The following is a 24,147-nucleotide window of genomic DNA, read 5'->3' as shown; positions in this document are numbered from 1 at the left end:
TTTAAAATGTGACACATTTCTCTACTAATTATGAACAGTAGTAACTCTTATTATTGCTTGTGGCTTGTCTTTCGGCATTAATTACAGCCATGGTAAATAAATCAAGGTTCTCAAGATTCCTTAGAGACCAGGGTCACAGTGCCTGCTACATAGTATGTGCATGCACAGTCGTGTCCAACTCTTTGCAACCCCATGTACTGTAGCCCATCAGGTTCCTCTGCCCATGGGATTTGTTAGGCAAGAATACTGGAGCACATTGCCATTTCCTTCTCGAGGGGATTTTTCTGACCCACAGATCTAACCCTCATCTCCTGCACAGGCAGGAGGATTCTTTACCACTGTGCCACCTGGAAAGCCTGTCTGCTACATAGTAGGAACTCAATAAATGCTAACTATTGTCCTTAGTGTAATATCATTAGACAGTTTTGTTCTAATGGGATGGATCTCAATTCATCTTTGCTCTGTTTAAAATTTTATTTCTGTGGTTTGATGTAACATTACCATGAAACAGAACCTGAATTTGGTTTCTTAAAGCCATTCAAATCACTGAAACAGTAATGTACAATGTAACTCACTGTGTCCCATGCAGCCAAGTGACAGTGTTCCTGTTTGCGATCACCATTCTGACCCTCCAGTTCTATGTTCTGCTAAGGTAAATTCTTTCTGCAGCCACCTCCTCACCTGGCAGCTCAGCTTGCATGTCTTACCTGTGGGTTGGTTCAGGTGTCCACTGCCATTCTTGTTATGTACTTAAATGCAGCCTGCCCCATTGTTTTGCCCCTATTATCAACAGCAGTCACCTGCTTCACCTCTTTGAAAAGTCAAAACTCTCAGTCCAGTGAGGAGAATTGAGTTGGGATTTGGGCAGACAGAGTTTAACTTTTAACCAGCAGTTATACAGGTTAAAAGTTATACTTCCAGTAATAAGAAGTCCTTAAATGGGAGACAATGAGGGTGCGAATGTTTCACTTTATGGATTCCCAAGAGACCAGGGCCAACAGCCAAACATTAGTTGATGTCTCCAAGGCTGAGGGCAATACGGGCACACTCGACCAGATTATGACTTGACCTGTTATTTCTGACTCCATCTTGGACAAAAAAGTCAGTTAATACCTTTTTCAATGGTCAAAAGAAACAAATGCAATTTTACACAGTTAAAATAAATTGCAGTCCTAAAAACATGAAAATTCTAAAAAAAATCTGAAAACTGAGATTCCACTTAAGTGATGGGGAAGGATTGGAAAGTATGACACCCCCTGTAATTTGATTAATTCAAATTTGCCAGTTTCTACTAGAAGAGGTTTGTGTACTTACTACTATAAGATGTAGGGTATATTTCCTCACTCTAGGGGCCAGAATTTCCACAAAATGTTTTTTCACCAACGTATCAAATTAACATGAATTTAAAAAATGGTAGGATTTCCCTGGTGGAGAAGTAGTTAAGAATCTGCCTGCCAGTACAGGGGACACAGGTTTGATCCCTGGTCTGGGAAGATTCCACAAGCCAAGGGGCAACTTGGCCTGTGCTCCACAACTACTGAGTCTACGCGCTGAAACTACTGAAGCCTGCACGCCTAGAGCCTGGGCTCCCCAAGAGAAACCACTGCGAGGAGAAGCCCATGCACTAACACTAGAGAGCAGCCCCCACTCACAACTAAAGAAAGCCCGAGAGCAGCAGTGAAGACCCAGCGCAGTCAAAAATAAAAAATATTTTTTAAAGTAGGAAAAAAAATGGTAAATACTGTCCACAGATTAAGAATATTAATAACTCTCAGCATTAAGAATATTCATAACTCAATATTATCATTAATGCTAGCACTAATTTGCAGTCATGGTAAAGAACAAAGGTTCTTAAGTAAGTTGCCTGAAGCCAAATGAACCTCATGCCACAATTAGAATTCAAGGGTCAGTGCCTTCTGGTTTTATGTTAACAGTATGAATTTCTTCTAATAAGTAATCAATTAGTGTATGACCTGGTATATTGATTTGTAGGCCCAGATCTTCTCGATACTGCAGTCAACCTCTCCTTACCAACCTGGTTAGCAATATCATCTTTACTTTCTTCACAGTTGGTAAGTGTGGAGTCATTCTTAATAAGTGTAGTTATATACTTATTGTCTATTTGCCAGATGCTGCTAGAATAAAATGGAGAAGGAAATGGCAACCCACTTCAGTGGTCTTGCCTAGAGAATCCCAGAGACGGGATTCTGGGGGGCTGCCGTCTATGGGGTCGCACAGAGTCGGACATGACTGAAGTGACTTAGCAGCAGCAGCAGCTAGAATAAAAATGGATAAGATAGGACTTGTTGCTCTTCAAGAGCTCACAGACTGAAACCTGAGAAAAAAATTCACATTTAAAATTCAGGTGAAGGGGGAGGGGGGTTCAGGATATGGGTGACACATGTGCATCCATGGCTGATTCATGTCGATGCATGGCAAAAACCACCACAATATTGTAAAGTAATTACCCTCCAATTAAAGTAAATTAACTTATTTTTTAAAATATGAAATAAAATTCAGGTGAAGGAAAATTTTAAAATGCTCCTTAGTTGCCCTATAATTTGAATATGAAACCAATTTAATATTCAGGTTTTCTAAGTGAACTTTTCTGCCAACTCAATATAAACATTTTGATATTATAAAATTCTTTATAGCTATAACATAAAAATATCAGATTTACCCACTCATTCAATAACTAGATACTGAGAAGATGACATGGGTAGAAACACAGGGACCTCGACTACTTGAAGTCAAAAAGTGATACAGAAGAGCTGGACTCTAAAATGTGTAGAAGTTTAAGGAATACTTTAGCTAATATATTTTAGTTATATATTTTAGTTATATATTTTAGTTATATTTTCTTTTGTATGAAATTCTAACAGTGATGTGCAATTTAAATAAAGACAATGTCTAAATTTTTATAAAATGAAAACAGTTACTGGGGTGCCGTAGGCAGGGTTCTAGAAAGAGTCTCTACTAAACCCCAACTCCACAAGAGGCAGTGTGTGCAACAGACAAAAGCACCAGCTATGGAGACTGAGGGAGGCCAGTACAAACCCCCACATCCCAAAAAGAAGAACCTATTAATACTTCACCTCCCGGAGATTCCTGGCCTTATTTCTAAGGGAATTCCCTGGTGGTAGAGCAATTAGGACTCCATGCTCTCACTGTCGAGGCCTAGAATCCATACCTGGAACTAAAATCCCACAAGATGTTTGGTGCAGCCAAAAGAAAAAAAAGGAGATTAAAAAACCTGCTTTGTAGTTTTGCTGTAAGATTTAAATGAGATAATGGAATTATTTAAAAAAAGAAGTGTCACAGTTACTATCACCAGCATTGCCAATACGAACATGACCTCTATCGAGGAAAACCTTAGCCTGGCCAAGTTTTGAACACTTTTGTTCCACAACAGATATACAAGGAAACACCATGATCTAGCTTTGCATTCAAGAATATATTTCTGAATGAAATAATGCCATTTACAGCAACATGGATGGACCTAGAGATTATTACACTAAGTGAAGTTAGAAGTGAAAGTCGCTCAGTTGTGTCTGACTTTTTGCAACCCCATGGACTGTACAGTCCATGGAATTCTCCGGGCCAGAATACTGGAGTAGGTAGCCTTTCCCTTTTCCAGGGGATCTTCCCAACCCAGGGATCAAACCCAGGTCTCCCACATTGCAGAGGGATTCTTTACCAGCTGTGCCACAAGGGAAGCCACAAGTGAAGTCAGAAAGAGAAGGACAATACCTCATAATATCACTTGTATGTGGACTCTAAAGTATGCCACAAATGAACATATCTATGAAACATATCTCCGAAATAGACTCACAAACACAGAGAATAGACTTGTGGTTGCCAAGGTAGGGGTGGGGTGGCGGAGGGAAGGATTGGGAGTTTGGGATTAGCAGAGACAAACTATTACATACCAGACAGATGAACAACAAGGTCCTAAGGTACAGCCCAGAGAACTATATTCAACATCCTGTGATATACCATAATGGAAAAGAATATAAAAAAGAATGTGTATAACTGAATCACTTGGCTGCACAGCAGAAATTAACACATTATAAATTAACTATATTTTAATAAAATCTTTAAAAAATAATATAATATTTCTGAGCCAATTCAACCCAGTAAACTGATGCTGTTCTGCCATCCTTTTAGGTTTTACCGTGCTGCTTATTCAGATGGAACCGGTCCCACAGGCACTAAAGAGGATGTTTTCTGTATTTGGTGTGGGATCCTTCATCGAGGGAGTCTGCACCGTAGTGTTAACATTTTTGGCAACCGACTGTGTACGTTTTTAAATATTGAATTTCTAAAGGCTCATCTTAATCTGAAAGCTTGGCTGTATACAATGCACCATTAGTCTTCAACATTTATTTTCTACCTCAAACTAAAAAAATAGAGATGGAGGCTTCCCTGGTGGTCCAGTGGTTAAGAATCTGCCTTGCAATGCAGGAACACCCATGGGACCCCTGATCTGGGAAGATCCTACATGCTGCAGAGCAGCTAACTCCATGAGCTGCAACCACTGAGCCCGTGCTCTGCAGCTACTGAAGTCTGTGTGCCTAGAGCCCATGTTCTGCAACAAGACAAGTCACTGCCATGAGAAGCTCGGGTACCACAGTGAAGAGTAGCCCCTACCTGCCACAACTAGAGAAAACCTAAGTGCAGCAATTAAGACCCACCACAGCCAAAAAATTAAAAAAATAAACCTTTTAAAAGAATAAAGATGGAAAGATAGAACTCCTAATTAGACATATGTCACAGTCAAAACATTTCACCAGGGAAAGTTGAAAAACTCCATGAGAGATTTTTCTTTTTGGAGGGTGAATTCCACTTTACTAGAATTATACAGACAAAAAAAGTTAAGACATTAATCAACAGTGGAACTGGGTTGGCACATTAAGCAGCAAGCCTTCCATCTCTTGGTAAATTGGTGCCTTTTTTTAAAATCCTTTTAGCAAAAACATTTAAAATATGTGCTGCAATTATAAGACAAGTAATTCCTCACATTGCTCTTTTCTTCCCAAATACAGGCAAAAACCACTCCTGAACTGTACTACTTGTCTGTGCTGCTATCAGTGAGCAGCTTGGTTTCTACAGGTAATCACAAACTTCCAGAGTAACCTATCCCTGTCAAAGGTGTGCCAGTCCTTCAAGGGAAGTAAATGCTCAGCTAGGATTGTTATAGGTTGGTCAAAAAGTTTGCTCAGGTTTTCCCACAAGTGGAAACTTATGGTCAACCCGCTACGTTGCAAGGGGAAGCCCTAGTTTCTCTTAAAGCAGGTGCTCCAAGAAGCACATAAAAGTGGACAGCGACTTCCCTGGCGGTCCAGTGGTTAAGACTCCGTGCTCCCACTGCAGGGAGCACAGGTTCAATTCCTGGTCAAGGACTAAGATTCCGAAGGCAGAATGGCCAAAAAAAATGGAGAGGGTTAGAATGGAGTATAAAAGCCATCCTTCTCTGGCAGTGCAGCGGTTAACCCTTTGCCTTCTGAAACAGGGGCTGTGGGTTTGATCCCTGGTCAGGAAGCTAATATTCCATATGCCTTGGGGTCAAAAACCAAAATATAAAACTGAAGCAATATTGTAACAAATTCAATAAAGACCTTAAAAATGGTCTACATTTAAAAAAAAGTCATCCTTCTCATGTTATTTCTGCTCCATTTAATTAGATCCCATTTTTTATCCTACAGTGCTTTTCTCAAGCCTGGGGCTGACTTGGCTGGCCAGTGTGATCCGTCCAAGACCAGACACTAAATCAACAGTCTGAACCTAGGATTTGAGGGGATCTGCTGGTCCCATCTTGAGCAAGTTGAATCTTTCCCAGGAGCCTGTCGCCTGACCACTGCCAGCAAGCACATATGACCATCTCCACTCTGCAACTCCTAGATGAAGTGGTCAGCAGAACATCAGAGCCATGACAACAGGAAGCATATCAAAACCAGTGATTAGGAAAAAAGTTTTCAGGTGACAGTTTTATGAGCACCGATGATGGATAAAGACGAACAGTTCAACCAAAATCAATGGGTTGACATCACAACCAAATTCAGCCTCAATAAGGATCTCCTATTAGATATTCTTAAGATCATCACTTAAGAGTTTCTGAACCTCCTTTATTCTGTTTCAGTAAAGTAAGTAGCATCTACTGGATGACTGTGATAAAAATAAGTACAGAGAAGGAAAAAAAAATCTTAGTAATGAACAAGGGGTCTAATTTCAAAAAAAACACAGTGATCCAGACTATATATTTGAATAAGGTCAATCTATGGCTTCTTTAAAAGTGCAGTGGGAACTTTTACAGTAAAAATAATCATGAACTCATCCACCTGGGTGACACCAATCTCTTGCATCATGACAGTAAACTGCTCTCTAGAGAAAACAGCCAACTGACCTGCCATGCTGTCCTGTCTTCTGGCTTGTTCTGTGTGTATTCACAGATTCTAAGGGGTTTTAAGAAGGAGCAAGCCACTCACAGATGCTCTCAAGTCTTTGGGATGGGGAGAAAATGGTGTTTCTTGAGGAAAAATAAGAGTATTTCTTGGCAGAAGAAATACGTTTATTTTAAAAAATATTTATGTATTTATTTATTTGGCTGCACCAGGTCTTTTTTTTTTATTGGAGGCTAATTATTTTACAATATTATATTGGTTGGTTTTGCCATACATTGACATGAATCCGCCCCGGGTGTACATGAGTTCCCCCTCCCGAACGCCCCTCCCACCTCCCTCCTCCCCTTATCCTCCCTCTGGGTCATCCCCGCATACCAGCCCCAAGCATCCTGTAACATGCATTGACCCTGAACTGGCGATTCATTTCACATATGATAATATACATGTTTCAACGCCATTCTCCCAAACCATTCCACCCTCACCCTCTCCACAGAGTCCCAAAGACTGTTCTATACATCTGTGTCTCTTTTGCTGTCTCGTATACAGGGTTATCATTTGCATCTTTCTAAATTCCATATATATGCATTAGTACACTGTATTGGTGCTTTTCTTTCTGGCTTACTTCACTCTGTATAATAGGCTCTAGTTTCATCCACCTCATTAGAATTGGTTCAGATGCATTATTTTTAATGGCTGAGTAATACTCCATTGTGTATATGTACCAAAGCTTTCTTATCCATTCGTCTGCAGATGGACATCTAGGTTGCTTCCGTGTCCTGGCTATTATAAACAGTGCTGCAGTGAACACTGGGGTACATGTGTCTCTTTCAATTATGGTTTCCTCGGTGTGTATGCCCAGGAGTGCGAGTGCTGGATCATATGGCAGTTCTATTTCCAGTTTTTTGAGGAATCTCCACACTGTTCTCCATAGTGGCTGGACTAGTTTGCATTCCCACCAACAGTGTAAGAGGGTTCCCTTCTCTCCACACCCTCTCCAGCATTTATTGCATGTAGACTTTTGGATAGCAGCCATTCTGACTGGTGTGAAATGGTATCTCATTGTGGTTTTGAATTGCATTTCTCTGATTATGAGAGATATTGAGCATTTTTTCATGTGTTTGTTAGACATCTTTATGTCTTCTTTGGAGAAATGTCTGTTTAGTTCTTAGGCCCATTTTTTGATTGGGTCATTTATTTTTCTGGAATTGAGCTGCAGGAGCTGCTTGTATATTCTGGAGATTAATCCTTTATCAGTTGCTTCATTTGCTATTATTTTCTCCCATTCTGAAGGCTGTCTTTTCACCTTGCTTATAGTTTCCTTTGCTGTGCAGAAGCTGTGGGATTTTTTTTTTTTAGTTGCAGCATTTGAGATCTTTAGTTGAGGCATATAGGATCTAAGTTCTTGTTCCTTCTGGGACTTCACTGGGAGTGTGGAATCTTAGCCACTGGACTGCCCAGGAAGTCCCAGAAGGAACAAGTTTAATACAAACATCTCCAAGCACATTGATGACAGACACAGACCTTCACAAATAGGAATGGCTGCTTTCCATCTGCTTCTCTGTTCAGGTGGTACCTGCTGCAGGAGGTACCACCTGAACACACTATCCATTCTCCACACCAACACTTACTGAGCACCTTCCACGTTCCAAACATTGCACTAAAATCTAGGAATTAGAAACTTGGGTAACTTGTAAGTTGACAGTGAAATCCCCGTAAGTAATTCTCTTACTATGATTAACAGAAACTATTTAAAAATAACATGGGCTTCCCTGGTGACTCAGATGGTAAAGAATCTGCCTGCAATAAGGAGACCCAGGTTCAGTCCCTGGATCAGGAAGATCCCCTGGAGGAGGGAATGGCTACTTACACCAGTATTATTGCCTGGGAAATCCCATAGACAGAGGAGCCTGGTGGGATACAGTCCATGGGATCCCAAAGAGTCAGACAGGACTGAGCAACTAACACTTTCAACAGCCTTTTTACATCTTTAAATCTTATTAACATGTCAAATAAATGTCAAATGTCAATTTACCTCAGGATTTTTATCAGAAGTTTCTTTTTTTTCCTGAACTTTCTTGCCCCCGGGATTCCCTGATAGCTCTGTTGGTAAAGAATCCACCTGCAATGTGGGAGACCTGGGTTCTATCCCTGGGTTGGGAAGAGGCCCTGGGGAAGGGAACCCACTCCCAGTCCATGGGGTCACAAAGAGTTGGACATGACTGAGCGACTTTCACTTTCACTTTTCTGACCCCCAAATCTGATCTACTTGAAGATCTGAGGTGATGACAACTCCAGCCCTTCCAGTTGCTAAAGTCAAGTACCTCAAATCATCCTAAATGCACTGTTTTTCTTCTCCTCATACCCCATTAGGAAATCTCAATGGCTCCATCTTCAAAGTACATTCAGAATCCAGCCATTTTTCTCTAGCTGAAAAAATTTAACTGACTCTAAATACAAGAGGCTGCTTCTTAAGACTAAGGCTGCTTAATACTTTTGTGTCTTAAAATTATGCAACATTATAAACATAATTCCAGAAAATGAAATTCTATTTCTTAATTGAAAAGCATTAAAGCAGCACTTTAATCCACAACCTACAAAACTGAATCTTCATTTGCTTTTCTCTTTAATTCTTTTTATTATTATTATATTTTAAAATCTATCTACATGAAAAGTAAAAGTGTTACTAGCTCAGTCGTGTCCGACTCTTTGTGACCCCATGGACTATAGCCCGTCAGGCTTCTCTGTTCGTGGAATTTTCCAGGCAAGAATACTGGAGTGGGTTGCTTTTCCCTTCTCCAGGGGATGGATCTTCCTGACCCAGGGATTGAACCTACGTCTCCTCACTGCAGGCAGATTTTTTAGGGCTTCCCTGACAGCTCAGATGGTAAAAGAATCTACATGAATATATATACATTTTTTAATTGGCGTATAATGGCTTTACAATGTCATGTTAGTTTCTGCTGTACAACAAAGTGAATCAGCTACATGTATACATATCCTGCTTCCTCTTGAGCCTCCCTCCCATCTCCAGCAACCCACCCTTCTAGGTCACCACAGAGATGTGGGCTAAACTCCCTGTGCTATACAGCTGCTTTCTGCTAGGCTCTATTCTACACACGGTAGTGTATATAGGTCAATGCTACTCTCACAACTTATCCACTCTCCCCTTCCTCATCTTACGTCCACATGTCTGTTCTCTATGTCTGCATCTCTATTCCTGCCCTGTAAATAGGTTCATCTAAGCCGAGAGTTGGATTGTGAAGAAAGCTGATCGTTGAAGAATTGATGCTTTTGAACTGTGGTGCTGGAGAAGACTCTTGAGAGTCCCTTGGACTGCAAGGAAATCCAACCAGTCCATTCTAAAGGAGATCAATCCTGGGTGTTCATTGGAAGGACTGATGCTAAAGCTGAAACTCCAATACTTTGGCCACCCCATGCGACGAGTTGACTCACTGGAAAAGACTCTGAAGCTGGGAAGGATTGGGGGCGGGAAGAGAAGGGGACGACAGAGAATGAGATGGCTGGATGGCATCACCAACTCGATGGACATGAGTTTGAGTGAACTCCGGGAGTTGGTGATGGACAGGGAGGCCTGAAGTGCTGTGATTCATGGGGTGGCAAAGAGTCGGACACGACTGAGCGACTGAACTGAACTGAAGCTGTTTATCTAGATTATGTATCTATGCATTAATATATGATATTTGTTTTTCTCTTTTTGACTTGCTTCACTCTGTATGACAGACTCTAAGTCCATCCACAGCTCGACAAATGACTGAATTAATTCCTTTTTGAATTTTCAATTGCTTTTATGGTTTTATCATTTCCTCCAAAACCAAATCTGGTTTTACCAGACTTAAATTCATTAAACAACATTTATTTGATGTTACTCATATCTTATGAAATCCAAATTATGCTCTTTCTGATACAGGAGAAAATTACAGTTTTAAAACTGCTTTTTTTTTTAGCCCCCTCATACTTCAGACAGCCACTAGCAGCAGTACTCTCTCACAGACTGGCAACACTTTCTGATATAAACCATATTTGTTCAGAGTGGAAAACTTCTGAGCAACGTTGTGGGGGGATGCTTTATTTTAATGGTTCTTCATCTGGGACCTGGGCTTCTTAGGTGGCACACTGGTAAAGAATCCACCTGCCAATGTGGGGGCTGCAGAAGACACTGATTCGATCCCTGGGTCAGGAAGATCCCCTATTGGAGGAAATGGGGAATATTCTTGTCTGGAGAATGCCATGGACAGAGGAGCCTGATGGGCCACAGACCATGGGGTCGCAAAGAGTCGGACATGCACATCACACATGTGGGACCTGGGATCCAGGGGTATAATGTCTCTGAGGCAAAATGTTGGGTATGTGCACCTAGAAGCAACTTTCTTGGAGAATGTTAGAGGAAGCTTCAGAAAATAAAACATTAAGCATTACACTCATTAAATTTACTATAAGAAAAAAAAATTGATGTTTGATACCTACTACACTCCATTTAAAATTTAAAGAAATTGAAATTTAAAGTTAGTCTTCCCACTACTTTTTTCACAGCTGTTAAGCCCTGACAGTGAAAACTTTCTAAATACTAATTGAATTGAATGGAATACTGAATTTCTAAATGCTCAGCTAATCTGAAACCTTGGCTATATTTAATATACCATTAGTCTCTTACATTCTACTTATTGTAAAAATAAAGATATGTAAAAATGGTATTCCTAATTACATATGTCATAGTCAAAACATTTCATGGGGGAAAACGTCAAAAAATTCCATGAAGAATTCTCTTCCTTTTTCTACTTTGCTATAATTTTAAAAAGTTAATATGGAACTATTGGGGACTTTCCTGGTTGTCCAGTGGTTAAGAATCCACTTGCCAAAGCAGGGGACACGGGTTTGATCTCTGCTCTGGGAAGATTCCACATTCCTCGAGGCAGCTAAGCATGTGTACCACAGCTACTGAAGCCAAGTGCCCAAGAGCCCATGCTCCGCAGCAAAAGAAGCCACTGCAATGAGAAGCCTGCACATTACAATGAAGAGTAGCCCATGCTAGCCACACTAGAGAAAGTCCACATGCAGCAAATGCAGACCCAGTGCAGACAAATGTATATATATATATTTATCTCCAATTATGCTTATGTAAGGAGAAGGCAATGGCAACCCACTCCAGTACTCTTGCCTGGAAAATCCCATGGACGGAGGAGCCTGGTAGGCTGCAGTCCATGGGGTCGCTAAGAGTCGGATACGACTGAGTATCTTCACTTTCACTTTTCACGCACTGGAGAAGGAAATGGCAACCCATTCCAGTGTTCTTGCCTGGAGAATCCCAGGGACAGGGGAGCCTCGTGGGCTGCCGTCCATGGGGTCGCGCAGAGTCGGACACGACTTAGCAGCAGCAGGAGCAGTATGCTTATGTAATGATGGTGATAATTATATCGGTAATATCCTTTGAATTCTTCCTGTGTACCAAGCAAGATACTAAGCAGAGACATCACTTTGATGACAAAGGTACATATAGTCAAAGCTATGATTTTTTTCAGTAGTCCTGTATGGATGTGAGAGTTGGACCAGAAAGAAGTTTGAGCACCATAGAAATGACACTTTCAAACTGGTGTTGGAGAATATTCTTGAGAGTCTCTTGGACAACAAGGAGATCAAATCAGTCAGTCCTAAAGGAAATCAACCCTGAATATTCATTGGAAGGACTGATGCTGAGGCTGAAGCTCCAATATTTTGGCCTTCTCATGTGAAGAGCCGATTCATTGAAAAAGACCCTGATGCTGGGAAATACTGAGGGCAAGAGGAGAAGGGAGCGACAGAGGATGAGATGGTTGGATGGCATCACTGCCTCTATGGACATGAGTTTGAACAAACTCAGGGAGATAGGGATGGACAGAGAAGCCTGTCATGCTGCAGTTCAAGGGATCGCAATGAGTCGGACCGAGTTAGCAACTGAACAACAACAATTATGTGATACTTATAACATTCCAATGAAGTAGGTTCTATTATTATCCCCTATTTTTTTGGGAGGGAAGGCATGTGGGATCTTAGTTCCCCAACCAGGGATCAAACACATGCCCCCTGCAGTATAAATGTAGTCTTAACCACTGGACCACCAGGGAAGTCCCCTATCATCTCTTTTTTAGCAGATGAGGAAACTGAAGCTGAAAGAGGCTGATCAACTTGCTCAAGATCTCACAGCTTGTGTAACAACCTTGACTCTAAAAGTTCATGATCTTAACCACTACACAGACTTACAATGGTACATTATCTACTGGCAGACATTTAAAAGAGGGCCATGTGTTCAGAGTGCCTTTGGCTCATGGTACTTCTTGTTAGCCACTTAAGTTTCATCTGACCCTGCATTTTCCTTACCTAGCTGGAGAGCTCTCTGGATTCCCATCCCAAGTCCAAGTTGAAGTGTCCTAAACTCCTCCAGCTGCCAGGTAGTATTTACCTGGGTTTCTAGTTATAACTCCTAGTTCTGAGGTTACATTCCCTAATGCTCTCTCCTGTGACGATCTACTTAACATTCATTCCTTTTTCCAATTTCTTCGCCTCTTTCCCCAACCTCCCTCCAGGCTTGGATTCTATTTTTGTTTGAGAAGTGGATCCTAAACCAATTTCTTTTGCCTATGCACTAGAAATACTTTTTCATTACCCACTAACTCTAAACAAGAACTCAAAGTATGTAAGAAAACTCTCAACACAGAGCCTCTGAATCAGATTAAGTCACTATGAAAGAGCAGGCAAATATTATTACAATGCACATATGGAGAGGCCTTTCCTTCACTGCTTCTAAAATTACACACACTAAAACCAACACAAATGCCTAAATAGAACACCTTATTATCATCATCAAAATTAGGGGACAAACACAGGGAGATGTTTATTCAGCAACATCTTCAAATGATAAAAGACGTGTATCTTCCAATTTTGTTTTCTGTGGCACTGACCCTAATTATTTGCCACTGAGAGATCGACATTACCCTAAAACGTTGACACTTCCACCCAAATTCACATATCAAAAATTAGAGCTAATTTTATGAATGTTAACACTTACTTACTTTTACAACGGAAGTTCTGTGAATCCAAAGCGTTTTGCAAAGTAGGCTATTGGAACCATTCCAACTTGTGTGTCAACAGTCTTTTCTAAGTTGAACTTGGAACAGTCGTTTCACATACAAACTGTAACCCTGGAAAGACAACTTACTGTGATAAGTAATAAATTCTATAACCGGACAGAAAATTCATTTTGGTGGAGTTCTTTGGTAATCTTGGAAGTTTATCCTGAGTGATAGAAACAGAATTATCTTTAAAGACAAAACCGGAGAAATAATTTCTCTGTAAACCTTGATGTTGTCCTGTGGACTAATAACTTCAAGGATATGGGCTGCGAACATCTGAAGACGGTTTTCACCTAATTTCTAACTTTCAAGAATGTTGCCAACAGCTAGTAGTCTTCTCAAAAAGAGTATCAAACCGCTACCAGGAAGGTGGATCTAGTCTTTTACAAATCTTGATGGAAGGAGTTCAGAAAAAAGAGAAGCACCCCCCGCCTCGCTTCGACCAAGCCCAAGAAGCTTCTAGAAGAGAATTTTGTTTGAAATTTCAAAGTCACCTGTTCCAAAGGCCAAAGGGAAAGTTACCGAGGGTTTTGGTTCCACGGAGAGAAGCTGAAAAAATGAAGGGGCAAGACTGTTTGCCCCAAACTTGAATGTGATCTCACTTCAGGGACAGTTGTATTTGACTCTCAAAGAGCCTAACATCTTGGACTCGTCCTGTGCTAGCGGCTTTAAAAAGGAATCCTAGGCTGCCTCGGCCAGAGGATTCTCAGGGGCTCCGTGTGGGGACTTACCACGTCCTCAGGGAAGAGCGGCCCGACCCCTCCGGGAGACGCTCCGCAGCCCGAACGCCAATGAGGGTAACACCCGCGGCCGCACCCACATTGGCTCCGGGAAACCGGAAGTGCGTGCGTCTCACTGAAGTGCTCCTCCTGCACACGTCCGCCGAGCTGGGCCCCTCAGGTAGGCGGGGCCCCTGGCTCCTAACTCTGGAACCTTCGGGTAGGCGGAGGTGGAGAGGGGACCTCGAGGGCCTTGAGGAGGTAGTTTGATTTCTGATCTGGGAAGAGCGGAAAAGTTTTGGAGACAACGGATTCCCGGCGACCTCTGGTGGCAGCCGGGCCTAGTCGAGCCCGCCGCCGCAGAACCCAAATGTGGGCGCTTCAAGTTCCCGGGTGGGAAGTGGGATTTGGGGCTGTGACCGGAGCCGCTCCCTTACCGCGTCCGAATGCTTGAGGTCCGGACGCTGCTCATTTCCAGACAGGAAAATTTGTACGCTCCACCTTTACTGTTTCCGTGCTTCTGGGTTTGACAGCTTCCCTCAAGGCAGGTCCGGGTGCGGGGTTCTCCTCTGTCACCCCTTTGACTTCAGAAAAACCTAAGAACGACTGCCGGAGACACAGTCGGGAGAAAATGGGTTGCTCCCCCTCCTCCAACCCCTACCGCCCATTTGAAGTCTTCCCCGAAAGAGAGGTTGTGTTATATTCTCTGGCTGCCTAAGTGGAGTTTTCGGGACTGCTTTAGGCCACGTTTATATATAGTAAATAAAACCACTCGTTAATCGTTTCCTTTTTCCCAGACAACTCCACCCCAAGGTGGTTTGAACTTTAAGCCTGTTTAGTCCTGATGAGAAGTTTCGCTTTCCTCAAGTTTAAGACACTTGGAACTTCAAGAATTGGAGGTTTATGCCATTTGAGACCGGTCAGCACGGAGCAGAGTTAAGAGTACTAAGAGACAGGTGAGCGTGAATTAGTACCTTCCTCTACAGATTAATTTTTGAGAGTAATTTTGCAGTTTTGGTAAAAGGTGCACCACCTTTATTGAATACTAGGTGGTGCCCGCGAGTTAATCTTACTGAGCTAAATCTCAATGAAGCATCAGGGTAGGGTTTTTAAAGAGTTTCTATCTTCCCTGAAATTGTTTTAAAATACCCTTACCTCCCTAAAATACGTTGTGCCTTTATATAGATCATTTAGTTATTGGCTATCTAGTCTCTATTAAGCCCTGAAGAGTCTAAGAAAGGAATCAGACTCAATTTTCTGCTCTCAGTTTACAGTCTGGAGAAGAAGACAGACAAACCACAAGCTATAATGAAATCACATATAATTCAAGTCAGGTATAGTGCTTAATAGAGACTAAGATGTAGAATGCAGTGGATAAAGCAGTCAATTCTCATTATTCGTTTACCTTTATTCATTTATTTATCCAGTACTTTCTGTCTGCCCAGCACTGTGCTAGTTGGTGGTGTGTAAAGAAAATGTAAAACCCATGTTCTCAAATAACTCACAGTCTGGAGGGAACCAAGGAAGGCAGTATGGAGAAGGTGAAATTTGACCTTGAAGAATGAATGATTTGGCCTTGATAAGTAGAAAAAAAAATACAGGCTCAAAAGAGAAAGATGAAAGTGCATGATATGCTTTGAAACAGCAAGTAGTCCAGTATGGTTAGACTGTAGGAAATTAAGCCTGAAAAAACACTTTATTTTACATTAGGTTTCCTTTGACTTACACTGAAAAATTCAACAGATTTAAAATAAAATTTCAATATGTATTTCCAGGAGAAATTATACATGAAACATAGTAAATTACTTTCTGGCTAACCTATTATACATGAACTAAGCTATAATAAATTACACTTCTGGCTATAATGTAGCTCATTTATGTTTACATATTATTCATGATTGTAGAAGATTTAAGCCAATTTTTAAAAATATAGTAAAAAAATATAAAAGATGCAGTAGTAAGTCTAGATTTTCACTGATAGCATCCTACTTTGAATATCCTATAAAGAATCTCCTTCTTTAAAGTTCACATGTGGAATCACTTGGAAATGTTGTGTAGGAAAATTTTGAATGCTTTCAAAAGTTACCCTGAAAGAAAGAAAGTGAAAGTTGCTCAGTCGTGTCCAACTCTTTTCAACCTCATGAGCTATACAGTCCATGGAATTCTCCTGGCCAGAATACTGGAGTGGGTAGCTGTTCCCTTCTCCAGTGGATCTTCCCAAGGATTGATTCTTTACCAGCTGAGCCACCAGGGAAGCCAAAAATTTACCCTAGGATTTAAGTTTTGATGAATATACCTAATATTAATGTTTCCTAAAAGGAATGTGAGTGTAATTTCTGTAAATGGAAAAACTCAAACACTATAAATGTTAAGGTAAATACATACAATATCAATACACCAAATCAGGAGCTTTTCTATACCTTAGCAGTAATCAGAAATTGTAATAACAGGGACTTCCTTGGTGGTCCAATGGCTAAGACCCTGCACTCACAATACAGAGGCCTTGAGTTCAATCCCTGGTTAGGGAACTAGATCTCACAGGCTGCAACAAAGACCTGGCACAGCCAAATAAATAAGTACTAAAACAAGAGAGAAATTGTAATAATAAAACCACTATTTCCAATGTTAACAAAAAATACAAAATAAGAACAGCCAGTATTCAAAGCCTTTGTAATACTTTTTAACTAAAGACCATGAAAGAAAGCCTAGGTAATTGGAGAGATATATTGCTTAATTGAAAGATTCAGATTTCAAGGATTCAGGTTTTATCCATATTAATTTTAATGTAATATCAAAATTTCAATTGAATTTTGGGAACTGGTTGTCAAACTGATTCTTAAATTTATTTAGAAGGGAAAATGTACAAGGATAGCCAAGAATTTGGAGGAAAAAAACCCACAATAATAAAAGTAATTCCTTATCAGTCATCTGTGTACACCAACTTTAAAGCTATAATAAATAAAATAGCAAAGTAATGCCTTAAGACCAGAATATTGTCAACGAAACAGAGTCTGTTTCTATTGAGTCTCAAAGGTAGCGTAAATAAATACAGTTTTGGGGCAGTTAGTTATCCATTTGAAAGCAAATTAAAGATCCCTATTTCACAGCACTAACAAAAACTGTGGGTGCTTAAAGACCTCAGTGTAAAAAAAATCTATAAAAGTCTTCGAATACAAAATAGTATATTTTTGGGAATTCCTGGTGGCCCAGTGCTTAGGACTCAGTGCTTTCACTGCCAGGGCTCAGGTTCAGTCCCTGGTTGGAGAACTAAGATCTTGCAAGCTCTGTGGCACAGACCCCTCTGCCCTCCCCACCAAAACAAAATAGTATATATTTGAAAATCTTGTGTGTTAGAGCCTGCTTTCATGGGACACAAAACTAAGATGACATAGAGAAGATAGGTTTGGCCATGAAAAATAATAATTTACCATAACAAAAAATACCATAAGTAAAATTTAAAATCAGGAGACAAGAGGTAATATTTGCAATATAAAAACAAAGACTTTATATCCATATTATATGAATCAGTAAGAGAAAGATAATCCCATAGAAAAATGGGCACATTTCCAGAGAACAAATTGATATCAAAAGTTGTTCATGCCTACAAGTCATTAGGTAAATGTACACAAAGGTCAACAAGATAATACTAGGAGTATTCTGAGTCCTGGAGTGTACTTACTAAGAATGAAAAAGAATGTTTAAATGAATCTTGTAGAGCAGAGGCACACCTGATCTGTTTCTTTATGAATCTGTATTTTCATCTGTCAAATTTGTTTAGTAAGATAGATCAATAGTTAAAACTTCTAATTAATTTTCAAGTCAGTTAAGACTGCCAGGCATTTTTGTGGGGTGTTACTGCTATATGAATTTAAACTTTTATGTTTCTTTACACAGCTATCTTCCCCACACCTGTAGCTCAGAAAGAGTGTAATCTAGTTTAAATTGCACTGCTATATTGAATCATTTCAAATAACCAGTACTGCATGTGGGTTTATTGTTCTTCTTAGAGAGTAAAATGGCTTCCAGAGGAAAGACAGAGACAAGCAAATTAAAGCAGAATTTAGAAGAACAGTTGGATAGACTAATGCAGCAATTACAAGACCTGGAGGAATGCAGGTAATATAGTATAATTGTATACTGCTATGCTGTAAAATGGCGTTTTTTCCTACAGTTAGATTATAAGCTCTGTGTGTGTAGTCCTATGTGTGATTCTGGTTTCCCCTGTAATGTTCTTCACAGCGCTTTGTCTGCTGGACAGCTAAACTCAGTATAGGTTTTAGAGTTAAAGAGCCTGGGATATTAAAGTCTCTAGCTTAATTACAAAGTAAGTGTGAACGTGGGCAAAATGCTTAACCACCTTAAGTTGCCATTTCCTCAAGTGTGAAATGGAAATAATAACACCCATCTCGTCTTCAGTATTTAAAGTAGCCCTTCCTTGTATCAAGCTGAAAAGGTATTACTTGAACGTTCTGGTGTGTGTTTTCACCCTTAACTGCTCAAAGGTCTAAGACTGCTCTTTGCCTTTTTAACAATTTTGAAGATTGTTGTAAACATTATGGATGAAAAGACTGACTTAATGCTTGGCCCAAAGCAGGCCCTTGATATATAGGAGCTCTTTTTCTAGTAAATGTTTATTAAATGGCTTGTTTGGAGTACCCAGATGGCAAGTACTGCATTGTTGTATTACAAAGTACATAAAATTTTACCCACTGTTAATGTTTTGATGGCTGTGAAGGGGCGGGTGGGCTGGAGAACAGTTGTGCTGGTGGTGCTGATAGTGGGTGAGTTTCCTCACCCAGAAAAATCTTCAGCTAGCCTTTTCCCTGATAGGGAATCACAGAGTAGGTAACAAAACTCCTTCAGCACCTGTATGGAAATGACGTTCTCTGGCTCTCCGACAGCAGGACATCAAACCAGTCAATCCTAAAGGAAATTAATCCTGAATATTTACTGGAAGGACTGATGCTGAAGCTGAAGCTCTAATACTTTGGTCATCTGATGGGAAGAGCCGACTCATTGGAAGTGACCCTGATGTTGAGAAAGAATAAGAGTGGGAGGAGAAGGGGGAAGCAGAGGGTGAGATGATTGGATGGTATCACCAACTCAATAGATATGAGTTTGAGCAAACTCTGGGAGATGGTGAAGGACAGGGAAGCCTGGCATGCTGCAGTCCATGGGGTTGCAAAGAGTTGGACGTGAGTTAGCGACTGAACAGTGATAATGATGAAAATTATAACTATTTATTAAATACCTATTTTATACCAAGAACTTTGCATATTTCATTTAATGCAAGGAAGGTACTGTCATTATCTGCAGCTTATAGATAAACTGAGACTTGGCTAGTTAAATATCTTGCCTAAGGTTATACCATTGATTCAGAGACTGCCTGAAAGGAAGTTATTATGTAGTTTGTTAAGCATGCCTCACTTTGGTAAAAAAAAAAACAAAAACCAGGTTATCAGTGTTGTGGGATAATGCCCACACTAGTATCTGAGCACATCCATTAGATGTATTTTTTATGTATTTCCTTTCAGCCTTTCTTCCACCAGCATATTTTTTGTGTATATATATATATATATATGTATTTGAAACCTTGGTGTATAAATACTGATTTTTTTTTTTGTCTTCTCTTGAAATTCTATATTTTTGGTATTATGTCCATTATGCCTCAGAGAGGAACTTGATACAGATGAGTATGAAGAAACCAAAAAGGAAACTCTGGAGCAACTAAGTGAATTTAATGATTCACTGAAGAAAATTATGTCTGGAAATATGACTTTGGTCGATGAACTAAGTGGAATGCAATTGGTAAGCATAATTTACTTACATTGGTGACACAATTTGTTGGGTTTTTTTTTTCCTCATTAAATATATTTAAAATATTAATAGGAAGTATACCCTGTTGAGGGCTTAACTTCTAGAGGAATGTCTACTTATGGATAAAACAGCATTTGCTTCCAGATCTTCATCTAATTATATGTTTTACTCCAGTGACTTGCATGGAAATAGCAAATGGAAATTAAAGTTGTAACAGTATTTGATGAACAAAGAAGACCTATTAAAAATTGAAGACCCATCAATCAAATATTGTAATATTTGATTTGTTGAGCTTTTTTTTTTTAACCTTCTTGTATCTCTAGGCTATCCAGGCAGCTATCAGCCAGGCCTTTAAAACCCCAGAGGTCATCAGATTATTTGCAAAGAAACAACCAGGTCAGCTTCGGACAAGGTTAGCAGAGGTAAAGTTTCTTTCAGTTGATCTAATCACTTTGTGTATTTCTTTTCTCAGCCCAAGAATTTGCTCAGTGTGATGTTCTGAAGTTTAAAACTTGGTCAGTTGAAAATGTACAACAGCAAGAGTGAACCCTAATGTAAAGTATAGACTATGGGTGATTATGATGTGTCAGTGTTTGTTCATCAGTTGGAACAAATGTACACTCTGGTAGGGGATGTTTATAACGGGGAGACTGTGCATGAGTTGGGGAGGCAAGGGATGTATGCAGAATCTCTGTACCTTTTGCTCAATTAACTGTGAACCTAAAACTCCTCTAAAAATAGTCTTATTTTAGAAAATTGATCAGTTGATTTTAGAGCCACAACCCATAGTTTCCTGACAAAATCAGTCCTTTATTGATAACAAATACAGAGGTTTGAACATCATATGGCAGTTTAAATCACTACTGACTACTTCTCTTAAGACGCCACATTTAAAGTTTTACTATTTAGTTCTGGAGCTCTGAATTGAAATCCCATCTAGCATTCATTAGCAGTACCAGTGCTTATGCGTGTGTGACCTTCTCTATCTAAGAATTTCAAACATCTTTATAAACCTGATACTTGAGGAAGTCTGTTTATAGACATGAAGATAATTAAGATGTTAATAAGTTATATGCAACCATTGGTAATTTAATAGCCTAGTGATGAAGAGCATGGACTTGGGACAGATCAGCTGAATTTGTACCCCTGCTCTACTATGGACATATGTGATGTTGGCGGAGCTCTTTTCTTCAGTCCCTTTTGCTGTTTCCCCATATGTAAAAAGGCAGTAATGATACCTCTTCTGGTTGTTATGAGGTTTACATGGAGTAATATGTGTATGTGCACTATTACTAATGCAGAGTGTCTATGTACATAGAATAGTACCAAGGCATAGTACATGCTCTCCATGTTTCTGGTGGTAGAGGTGATATTTAATCAAAGTTCCAGGGAATCTGTAACCAGTTGTCTCTTTCAGGCCTGTAGACCACGCTTCAGTGTAATGAAATAGAGTTCTTAGAGGATAGCTCCTCTTTAAAGGAAGCTGTTGACCTACTAATTCCTTAGTAGAGTTTGTAACTAAGACCATGGTGAAGATTAGTACCAAGATATATTAGAACTGTGTGAGAACATTCCTATCATGTTTACCTTGAATTGTTTCTGTAATATTTTATAATATTAATCAGTAAAGGATCTCTTCTTAAACATTCCTATCATGTTTACCTTGAATTGTTTCTATATTATTTTATAATATTAATATTATAATATATTAATAGTATAATATTTTATAATATTAATCACTAAAGGATCTCTTAAACATTCTTATCACGTTTACCTTGAATTGTTTCTGTAATATTTTATAATATTAATATTACAGTATTTTATAATATTAATCAGTAAAGGATCTTTCCTTAAAGAAGTAGATCTGGAAAGCTTGATATTATGCAAAGAATGTTTTTAACTTAAATACCATATGCTTCACATTCATCTGTTACAGATGGATAGAGATCTTATGGTGGGAAAGCTGGAAAGAGACCTATATACTCAACAGAAAGTGGAGATACTTACAGCTCTCAGGAAACTTGGAGAGAAGGTATCTGTACTTAAATTAGGTATAAGGAAAAAGTGGGAAGTGTTTGGTATAGAACCCCCGCCCCCACCGGTTTCTCGGCTTGCGGGATCTTAGTTCCTGGGGCTAGAACCTGCGCCCCCTGCTGCGGAAGCGTGGGGTCTTTAACCACTGGACCAGGGAAGTCCATGGTATATAGCTTCTTGATCTGTGATCTAGTTTGTGGTCCTGCGACATTCTTAACAGTGGTTCCTAGAACCACTTGTTAACATCTGAACTCAGTCCTTTGGGCTTTGTTTTGTTTGTTTTAGCTGACTGCAGATGATGAAAACTTCTTGTCAGCAAACGCAGGTGCTATTCTCAGCCAATTTGAGAAAGTCTCTACAGACCTTGGTGAGTACTTTTGTATATCTGAAAGCTGGACATGAATTATTGCTTCAGACTGACAGATGGTGTGGGTGAGATAAAATGATGGTCTTTTCTTGAGTTAGCAGTGAAACCAGAATTATTTTCTCTATAAACCTCTTTTAATGGGTTTATCTCCCAATACTTTTTAATTAAAAATAATCAAGTTAGTATAGCCTAATGTTTTAAAAATATTTGTCAGCTAAATGTAAATATAAAAATAAATTAAGGTTTTACATGTTCTATTTCATACCTGAATTAAAGTGTCTGTAACCAATAAATCGCCTGTGTAGCTGAGTTGTTTGTGCAGGGGAAGGAAATTGGGATGGCAGTGGGAAGGTTTAGGGATAATGCACCAATAATAGAAGCTCATTTTATTTCCTATTTTAGTATCTATGTGATAGGTTTTCCTCCCTTTACCTGGAACTGTAAATGCATTTGAAATGACATCTTTGTTTATTATGTGTCTTTCTCCTTAGGCTCTGGAGACAAAGTTCTTGCTCTGGCAAGTTTTGAGGTTGAAAAAACGAAAAAATGATATGGTGTGAAAGCTTGGGACATTGATCACATTCTTATTGTAATTGGTATTTTTCTTCTGGGGAGTTTGAGTTATGGCAGAAAAGTCAAGAGATTCATGAAATGTATTCATAACCTAAGAAAAGGTGACAGAAAAACGTACTCACTGCTTTTGTTTATGCCCTTCGTCATTGTGCTTTGTGTTGGGGATACGCACTTCAGTGATTCTGGCCTTGTTGGGATGGAAGACCTCATGGACATTGTTCATTATAATTTGTCTGTTTAAGAGAAAACAGCATCTCTGCCTGTTTTTATTAAACCTCCCTGTTCTTAAATGCTGGTAGTAAATGAAAAGATGTGAAGTGACAGTTCTTTTCTGCTCATAATTTTACACCACTTGGAGTAAATAATGTAGCAACATCAATAGACCTCATATATGTTCATAGCATTTTAGAGTTATAAGTGATCTTAGAAATCATTTTCATTTTACATACAAGGAAAATGAGGCTCAGAAAGAGCAAGTGACTTGTTTGAAGTCTTACTAGAGACAGAGCTGGGGATCAGACTTGGGTGTCCTGTCAGTGTAATGTCCATTGAGTTTTATTTGTTTATTTTGTGCTACTTTTAAAAAATAATTAAGACATATTTGTACGAGCCTATGTTTATGAAAATTCAGTGTCCCAGTAAGAAGTTGTCACTGAAGGACCATTCTCCAGCCTGTACGCTCTCGGTATGAATGGTGCCCATTGTGTCTCTGAGTTTTGAGCTTGGAACAATGGGAGCCCTGTTGCGAGTCTCCTGAGGTAACTTAACCTCCTGCGTTGTTTCACCAGAGAAGCAATTGGAAGTGGCAGCTCTAGGCCCTCCCTGTGTGTGACCTCTTTGCTGAAACCCAGAGGGTGGTGACCGTAAACTACTATTTACTCATCAGTTTTTGGAGAAACACAAAATAAGTTCCAAGGAGTAGCCAGTTTCTCTCCTGAGTGTTTAGTCTCTCTGCACACTCAAATATGTAGATTTTCACATATGTATGTATGTCAGCTTGTTTCCCAGGTTCTGGCCACTTTATATTCTTACATGTTTTTCTCCATATTCTTTTCCTTTTAAAAATTAAAAACATTCTTAAAATGTTTAAAGCTTCTTGTATACTGTAAAAT

The 24,147-nt window shown here is 39.6% G+C and overlaps 2 protein-coding genes across 2 annotated transcripts in view; one reads left to right on the top strand and one right to left on the bottom strand.

The window, feature by feature from the left end:
- NMNAT1 (nicotinamide nucleotide adenylyltransferase 1) overlaps positions 1 to 14,399 on the bottom strand; it is a 31,796-nt gene extending 17,397 nt beyond the window's left edge. Inside the window, exons 1-2 of the mRNA XM_055419525.2 lie at positions 14,257 to 14,399; positions 13,466 to 13,594 (exon numbers count right to left, since the gene is read on the bottom strand). The gene's annotated coding sequence lies outside the window, so the exon portion shown is untranslated. The remainder of the gene's footprint in view (positions 1 to 13,465; positions 13,595 to 14,256) is intronic.
- Positions 14,400 to 15,044: 645 nt separating this feature from the next.
- On the top strand, positions 15,045 to 23,831 carry LZIC (leucine zipper and CTNNBIP1 domain containing). The gene is made up of 7 exons (XM_055419526.2): positions 15,045 to 15,200; positions 18,252 to 18,360; positions 19,917 to 20,052; positions 20,385 to 20,483; positions 21,998 to 22,093; positions 22,381 to 22,462; positions 22,954 to 23,831. The coding sequence occupies exons 2-7, from the start codon at positions 18,260 to 18,262 to the stop codon at positions 23,010 to 23,012; spliced, it is 573 nt and encodes a 190-aa protein (XP_055275501.1). The 5' UTR covers positions 15,045 to 15,200; positions 18,252 to 18,259; the 3' UTR covers positions 23,013 to 23,831.
- Positions 23,832 to 24,147: the final 316 nt, after the last annotated feature.

Source organism: Moschus berezovskii, chromosome 17 (genome assembly GCF_049115385.1).
Source record: "Moschus berezovskii isolate FMDL1 chromosome 17, NW_MosBer_1.0, whole genome shotgun sequence".
Taxonomy (NCBI): domain Eukaryota; kingdom Metazoa; phylum Chordata; class Mammalia; order Artiodactyla; family Moschidae; genus Moschus; species Moschus berezovskii.
This window is presented reverse-complemented; position numbering and strand designations above follow the sequence as displayed.

What these genes read in the sequence shown, in the direction of transcription:
- LZIC (XM_055419526.2), top strand. Translation starts at nt 18,260, where the DNA reads ATGGCTTCCAGAGGAAAGACAGAGACAAGCAAATTAAAGCAGAATTTA. An exon ending in AACTAAGTGGAATGCAATTG is followed by an intron (nt 20,053 to 20,384) that starts GTAAGCATAATT and finishes TTGTATCTCTAG; the next exon opens with GCTATCCAGGCAGCTATCAG. An exon ending in TCAGGAAACTTGGAGAGAAG is followed by an intron (nt 22,094 to 22,380) that starts GTATCTGTACTT and finishes TGTTTGTTTTAG; the next exon opens with CTGACTGCAGATGATGAAAA.